The sequence below is a fragment of the Pezoporus occidentalis genome, unplaced genomic scaffold, assembly GCF_034315485.1.
Source record: "Pezoporus occidentalis ecotype Australia unplaced genomic scaffold, CSIRO_AGI_Poc_V1 ctg69, whole genome shotgun sequence".
In the NCBI taxonomy this organism is placed as follows: domain Eukaryota; kingdom Metazoa; phylum Chordata; class Aves; order Psittaciformes; family Psittacidae; genus Pezoporus; species Pezoporus occidentalis.
In genome coordinates, this window is record NW_026916041.1 from 1,690,275 (window position 1) to 1,698,292 (window position 8,018).

At 41.4% G+C, this 8,018-nt stretch overlaps 1 protein-coding gene across 1 annotated transcript; it reads right to left on the bottom strand.

Annotated features, from left to right (window-relative positions):
- On the bottom strand, positions 1-3,080 carry LOC134175517 (fatty acid-binding protein, adipocyte). The gene is made up of 4 exons (XM_062641568.1): positions 2,923-3,080; positions 1,488-1,660; positions 1,175-1,276; positions 1-233 (listed from the first exon to the last, which is right to left on the bottom strand). The coding sequence occupies exons 1-4, from the start codon at positions 2,993-2,995 to the stop codon at positions 183-185; spliced, it is 399 nt and encodes a 132-aa protein (XP_062497552.1). The 5' UTR covers positions 2,996-3,080; the 3' UTR covers positions 1-182.
- Positions 3,081-8,018: the final 4,938 nt, after the last annotated feature.

Genomic DNA, 8,018 nt, shown 5'->3' on the forward strand with positions numbered 1-8,018 from the left:
TTGTAGAAAGCTGAACATTTTATTGAATAGCCACAACAAATTAGTCTAGCTGCATGTAACTCTTTGGGGATATATCTGTAAAAAGTATAGTTCTCTTTAAAATATATTTGCGGAGATTTTCTCCTCTGGTTAGGTTGTTTTTCTCCAGCTTTAAGCATTAGTCTTGTGTGAAGATGGCTTCTTTATGCTTTTTCATAAACTCTTTTGCAGATAACATTATTCATGGTGCATTCCTGGAAAGAAAGGTAAATTTAATCAGCTTTTAACTCTCACAAAATATTTCTTAGTCAGAAGATAATTATTTATCCGTTAGCAGCCAGTGTAAGAAAAGATCTGCATTTCTACTCCTATACAAACAGTTATCAAAACAGTGAAACTCAAGTTTGAGAGCTTCAGAAACAGAAGTCTGAAACACAAGACTGAAAGAACATTAAAGGACTGTTCCAGCGATCCCCAGGAGATTTCTAATCTCCACTTAAAAACCTCTAAAGAAGGATCCTAGGACTTCAGTGGAGGGTGATTGGACTCTGAAGTGGGGCATTAGTCTTTTTTCCTTCCACCTTTTGCAGTAGTGGCTTATCTTCACACATGTGTGCATGACACACACATACTCACGCAGAGTCTTTCACAGCTTTCAGACTTGCAGGTGGTTGTGTCAGCCTCCGCATGTTAGGCTCTGTCCTCATCTATTTTTCTGTTAGCTTAAACTCTGTATTTTCCAATCTTTCCTAATGAAGTTGCTGTTAAAACCTATTTCTATTTGTTTTCCTCTGGTCTTTATCCAAAGAAATATAAATATTAAACTTATGGACATATTTTTCTCTAGGGGAAGGCAGAACTCTTCAGGAATTTTGTGTACGTGCATCATTTTGTAGCATGTAGGAATCCCAGCTGCTTTTTATGAACACAGTTTTAATCCCCTCCCAGATTCTTCAAATTCTCTTTCCTGAAACTGGAGAGCAGTGCTGGGAAGCCCCAAACTGCAGGTGGGCCACACTGGCACCAAGTCAAGCACAACACTCTCTGACCAGGTAATACCAACCAACAGACTCATTCAGAGAGACACAGAGCCCTTTCAGGTGCTTTCATTCCTTGTATTTGAATCCAATGTAACATATTTGCTAATGAATTCTACACAGTAAATTGAGAGATTAGTTAACAAAAATGAGCTCACCATCACCAGGTTCCCATCCACAACCTTTCTCTTTATGATAGTCTGTTTTCCATCCCACTTCTGCACCTGGGTCAGTACACCATTGTCTAGGGTTATGACATTCTGCCAAAGAAAAATGCAAAGCATGGCTATTTCATCAGGGTGCTTCGGGCTGAAGAGAAGACTGCTTCCATGTCCAAACCTCTGAAGGCAGCATTTTTACACTGGATGTCAAAATCACAACTCCATCCTCCTGTTCCCATGTCCCTTTAGAGAGATATATTTCACGTACCTTTTGAAAGAAGTATTTGGAAAGTTCTGGGTTTGGACTCACCTTTGTTTTCCTGTCATCTGCTGTGGTCTCATCAAATTCTTCACCCAGCTTGAAAGAGACCTCTGTATTTTTGAAGGTACTCTCTGTTTTGATGGTTATCACATCACCATTGATGCTGATAGTTACACTGGGCTTGGCCACACCAGCCATTTTCCTGGTAGCAAACCCCACACCTATAAATAAGACAGGGTACTATGAAACTGTCATCTTCACTCAATGTTTTTCTCTTATTTGTTGAGAAAGAGATCAATAAACCAAACAACTTTAGTGTTGATTTCCCTATTACTTTCTGAATTTTTAATTAATTCTATGTTGCAGAGGTTCTTTTGTAACATCTCACTAATCTGATAAGGTTATGAATCAAGCCAGGTGGGATGATGCAAGGAAATTTCTGCTCTGCCATTGTCAGATAGTGAAAACAATATTTTGAAGACTTAGACAAGATTTTAATGCCAGATATTTGCACATATACTTGCCCAAAATAACTGTGGTGGTTTGTACACTAACTCGTATGCTAATTGTATTAAGAAGTAAACAAGCAGAAACATATGACGGTTTCTAAGCCACAAAAACAAAGAAACAAGAAAAAAAGCTGCTTTTTTTTTTTTTTAAATATTTATCAGTGGCTAGGCTGAATAAAAGGAAATGATTAAGAAATAGCTGGCAATGGTTATGTCCTGAGTAAAATCTGGGGTAAAGATTAAGAGTGCAAGAGTCTCACTAAAAGCTGTCTGAATGCTGCATAAATCTTGGTGAGTATTTCACTCCTAATCTCCAAATAACCCCCCATCTTTTTAGCACATACTGATCCAATCAGTGCAAGTTACCCCATACTTTCTGCACACTAAAACAGTGCAGAAACCTTTCAAAGCCCAAACTTAATTCTAAGCAAGAAGTCTATACCTGTAGAGAATCCCTCCCATCTTTTGCAAGTATCTGCATGAATCTATGCAATTTCCTTTGTTAATATTTACTGGAGGCAGCTACAGATTTTTATTCATATAATAGCCATAACAATTAATTGGTCTTCTAGTCCAGCAGCAATATAAAGAAGCTTAGGTGTCTTTCTTTTAGACAGAGAAGCTTCCTACATTCAAACATTACACCGCTTTGTATGTCCAAGGATAAACAGATAATCCACACAAAATGTTGCAGAGATGAGTTTTACATCCATTTATAACACTACCAAGTAGGCATGCATGGACTTGTTTTACCTGAAACCATTTCTCCCAATCAAGGTGTTTCTACGTTAAAGGAATTTGAAACCACTAATTCAAACAGTCAAGTTCTCCAGTTTAAGATCATCTGATCAAAATAGTTGGACTAAAATCCCCTTGGTAAACAGCATAGCCAGAAAAAGCAAGTAAGGAATAAAGTTCAAAAGCAGCATTCCTTCCCTGTCCCAGATACAACAACTCCAAATAACAATTCTCACCCAGCTCTTTCATATAGTCCTCAAAGTTTTCACTAGAAAGGAGCTTCCAGGTGCCCAGAAACTGGTCACACATCCTGGCAGGCTACAGAGAAGTCTTTCACAGGATCAAACAGAAATGCCGGACAGGAGGATAGTATGAGCTCTAGAAGATCAGGAGTTATCTTTAAAAAGGAGACTTAGCCACATGATGCTCTAGGATGACCAATGAAGAGGGAGTCCCAGTGCCCAGTGTTTTCCTTCCTCCTCTACCCCTCCTTTGCCAGTAGGTCATAGTGTAATTATTCTTATGCCCTTACTAGCACAAAGATCACTGTCCTGGTTTTATTTAATTATTTTTGTCACTCAAGAACACTCTACCTTAAACACAAGTGATTACATCACATTGTCTGTCAGAAGAAAAAGATAGGCTCAATCCACAGTGGGTTGTGTTCTCTCCCATACTCTTTCATTTCAGCCCGCCATATCAAATGGACAAAACTACATTCCTAAACCGTAAGATCTGAAAGGCTCATCGGGATAATTTAGTTTGCTTTCTGCACCCCTGCAGTCAGAGATTTTCCCCAAATATGCATAGAATTACAGGAAGAAATGGATCTGGGACAGAAAGAGAGAGTACTGGTGGCTGCAGAGTGGTAAGGCAATAAAACTATTCCCTGGATTAGGATGTCCTCGTGATTGCACCACCTGAGCTAACTGAGCAATAGCTCTGCTGCTTTTATGTGATAGAGAGGGGATATAGGGCTCTGTAAAAAGCAAAGTAACAAAACAGATGATTTCTCTCCCTTTTGCTCCTGTGCTTTCTGAAGACCTATGTCCCAGTGACTAGCATTATGACTAGCTGTGGCATAGAACTAGGCTCTGGTATTGACCCACCTTCATTTGTTGTCTGCTTGCCCTGTTCAAGTAGGAATCTGTTTGTGGCAAGGTGTGTACAGGCCTGGCATAATAAGGTCCAACTTGACTGATCCCTTAAGCCCTGTCATAGCTCTGATCACCAAAAACTGTATCAGAAAGTAGTCAAGCAATTTCTTAGACCTTCTTTTTGGCTGTAGCATTCTATTCCAATAGCAAAAAGCAGCTAGTAAGTGCAGACTCCAGCCCCTGCAATTCCCCTTAGGTGTATTTCCTGGAAATACTCTGTTGGTTGTTAGGCATCAAGTATGTTGGTCCACATATATTTGTAAAGTAATATCTTGTAGAAAAAATATGCACGTAGGATTGTAGGATCGTAGGGAAATTCAGAAGGGAAGAGAGGTCAGGAGGTCTCCAGCACAGCCTCACCTTCAGGCTGGAGCAGCTCTGAGCTCAGACCAGGCTGCTCAGGGCTGTGCCCTGTCAGGGCTTGGAAACTTCTAAGGATGGAATCAGCACAGCCACCCTGGGCAATCTGCACCCCTGCCTAGCTGTCACCAGGGGTAAGGGATCTCCTTATCTCCTGCCTAAACCTCTCTTCTTTCAGCTTTTACTCGTAGCCTCTCATCTCCCCACCATTCACTGCTGTGAGAAGCCTGGCTCCAACCCCTCAGTGACTTCCCCACGGGTGCTGGGGACTGCTGTAAGCACTCCCAAAGCCATCTCTTAACCAGGACAAACATCCCCAGTCTCACAGCCTCTCCTCACAGAGCAAGTGCTCCAACCCCCTGAGCATCCAGTGGCCCCCCCTGTTGCACTCACACCAAAACTGGATGCAGTACTCCGGATACAGCCTAATGAGTGCTGAGGAAATGAGAATAATCACTTCCATTAACCTACTGGCTGACTCCTGTTCATACACCTCAGGACAGTTTTCACCTTTCTGCTGCCAAGGCTCAGCTCACTGCCCACTAGGACCCTGACAGCCTTTCCTGCAGAGCTCCCTAGCCAGTCTGTTCTGAGCCTGCATTGCTGTGAGGGCTGAATATGTTTTTACATGTGTAATTAGTTACCCTCCTGTGCCTTTAAGACTGCAAACTGTGGGAAAATTTATTCTTTTTTACCTTTTTTTCCTTAGAATAGCTAAACTTCAGTTTGGCCTTTTTTTTTTTTTTTTTTTTTTTTTTTAGTTTTTCAATATTTACCAACTTTGGGTTAATCCCAGAATAAACAAAATAATATTCTAATTACTGAAGCCTCAGATGACTTTCCTGATTGGTTTTATTGGAGTATCACATGCTCAGGTCCTCTTTGAAAGGAAACTTGGGGAGGACCTCTAGTTTGTGTCTTGGGGTTTTTTTTACATAGGATTATTGGCTTGAGAAACACAACACCATGTGTGAGCAGTTTGTAGGAACTTGACAACTCAAATCAAGTAATTACATGAGTAGTTGAAAGTGTCAGGTGAGGATTGCTGCAGTGCCCCAGAAAGGATGTGATTTGGTTGAACTCAGTTCCTGCACATACTTTTCTTGCCTTTTGGCAACTGTTCTATGTGTCACTACAATTAGCATTCATTTCTTTGGAGGGGCTTTTATATTCAAAGCTATAGCCTGAGAGAGGGGATTGGCCTTTCTTTGGTGTTAACAGATATCTGCAATGCTCATGCTGCTGGAAGAGTTTTTTGGGAGAGAGGTGAAGCACCACGCAAATCAGTTTGGAGCAGACAAGCGCACCCTCCCTAAGCAGTCAATTACTTGCACCTATTTAAAGTGAATCTGAGTTATTTGTAGATGTCTTGAGAACATGATGATTCAACAATGCAAAAAGAAGGCCAGCTTGTGGGTTGACTTGCTTGTTTACTTCAAAGCAAGCAGCTATCTGGGAGCAGGATCATAGCTCTCACTTGGGAAGCATAGTACTGATGGTCTCCTTTCCCTTGGGAGAGACTTGCAGCGACAAGAGATAGGCTTGTGGAATTTATGTCATCTAATTCAAATCCTGCCTGTTCCCCTGGGGCAAAGGCCTTAAGACATACGGCCTGCTGATAAAGACTGAGTGCTTAATGGTCATGAAGAAATCAGCAGGGCTTCCGATTCTGGATGTTCAGGCAAATCTGGGATTTGTGTCCCTTACAGAATTGTTTTGCCAGCAACTGCTGAGCAGCCTAGCTGAACAGCCCTGTGGTCATCAGCATTGCTGGGATCTAATACCATCAAAAGCAAGAGCATCTTCAAAAGTGTAGAAAGCTTCTGGAAAATAAGAGGGAATTTTGAAGAAACCACAACCAGTAAGAGGTAAACTGAGGAAGGGAAGGTGGTGAGGGTCCAGCACAGTGAGGAAATCCAGCAAAGTAAATTTGTCACAGAGGGAAACCCTGTCTCTTAACCCTGATATGAACTAAGGGAGCTGAAGACAACAATAATACACTCTGCAACATGGTTTTGGTGTGTTGTGACCTTTGAAGATAATTCCGAATGCAGAAGGTGCAGAAGCAAAACAGCAAAGCAGCAGCTGTGCAGGGAGATGAAGGTGGATAGGAAGCTGGTGGTATGCTAACTCTTGCTCTGTGAGTCAGACCAACAGTGGAGATCTACTTAAGATAAACAGGTTTTTTGCAAAAATAAGCACAATATTAACCTGCCTTTCATTCTTTCCAGCATGTAGGAGGAATGACGCTGCTTCCACTTGAGTATGTGAGAAAGAGGATGCATATTCTTGTAGTCAAGATCTGTCACTTAGGACAGCTTTTAACTGAGGACTGTGCCAAAACTTTTTTGATGCTTTAGATAGTATGGATTTGTCAAAGTAAAAATACAGCGTACTCTCAAATGCGACAACAGGAATTAAGAAATCATAGTTAGGGCTTTTAACAACACTCTGCTTAAATAAAAGCTTCTTTCTCCAGTTCCTCCTTGTCCCAGAAGGGTAACAGTTTACAGCTTCTTCGAGTGCTATAGCTACTGAACTGGTGACTACCAATGAGCAGCAGTGTGTTGGGCTTACACAGTTGTTTCCACAATTCTGCTACTCTTTGAATCAAAACCTGGGATGCGAAGGTAAAAAGACATCTGCTCAATTCCCCACCTGATACCATAACAGATTATTAGCTTGTTGACAATGACTTCTGCTGAAAACTTCCTGAAAAGGCAAGTGCCTGTATGTGGGATTATTAGTGGCACAGACAGCAATGTCCACAGTAAGAAAAAATATAGTCTTTGAAGAACTTTTAAAAACAGGGATTTTTCCTTAAGCAGGGAGGGGACCATGGTTTCGCTGTAAGCTTTCTGTTGAGGCATAGCCATGCCTATTGAGAAGATGGGCTACAGCAACTTTCATGCCCGGAATGAGGAAAAATGTCACGCTGATACTGCCACAACCTGGACCCAGTGAAAATTTTTCTTATTATTTATCTGGCTGAACACTGGAGTGCAAATCTGTTCTAAAGCCTCAGGGTAACTTCATGAAAGGTGAAATAATGCTGCAAAGCAGACAGACACAGGTAAAAGGATGCCCATGTCTGCTTTCCAGCTTGTTACTGTCATTTCTGATTAATGTCTGAGACAGGTGAACTGTCTTAGACTTCTGCTTAGCCAGCAAAAGGTAAAACTAAAGCTTTGGTACTCACAATGTGAGGCACTGACTTTACAAAATCCTGACTTCAGTTGGTTTGAAATTTCAAGAGGCCAATTGTTTTTCAGTGGCATTTTTCTCTCTCCTGGAGAAGGAGTAGAGCAGGAGACACGAGCAGGTCCTTTTTCCTATGCTCAACAAATTTTTCCTGTGCCTAGCAGCAAACTGATGCTCCCCTATGCATGGCTGTGGCTTCAGGCCTTGCTCAGAACTGAGGGTACTATTGCAAATGGTCACTTTGCTGAAGAAATCAAATTTTACCAGCAGCAACACAGATTTGTTGTTTCCTCGAGGCCTATGAGCACCACTCTACCCAGTTACATTGCTGGGATGTGACACTGGGAGACCTCAGACTGATGGGCCCTAATAGTTGATTTTTACTTTTAGTGATTCTGGGTTCTTGTATTTCCTCTTGGACTTCAGCCCAACCAGTGAGTACCTCACACACTTAAACAGGTTTCCAGTATTTGAAAAAAGAACTATGAAAATTGAAACATCTAAAAGGTGTTTCTGAAGCAGTGAGCTAAGTTTGTGGTGGTGCTAAGAACAGAAATGATGTCTCGTAACTCCAAGGCATAGTAAGATCAAGCCCAAAACAAAACCTGGTGGCT

Excerpts from the sequence above, each read along its gene's own strand:
- LOC134175517 (XM_062641568.1), bottom strand. The coding sequence starts at position 2,995 with ATGTGTGACCAGTTTCTGGGCACCTGGAAGCTCCTTTCTAGTGAAAAC. Across the intron at positions 1,661-2,922 it reads GGACTATATGAAAGAGCTGG|GTGTGGGGTTTGCTACCAGG; the intron begins GTGAGAATTGTT and ends TCTTATTTATAG. Across the intron at positions 1,277-1,487 it reads CAGATGACAGGAAAACAAAG|AATGTCATAACCCTAGACAA; the intron begins GTGAGTCCAAAC and ends TTTCTTTGGCAG.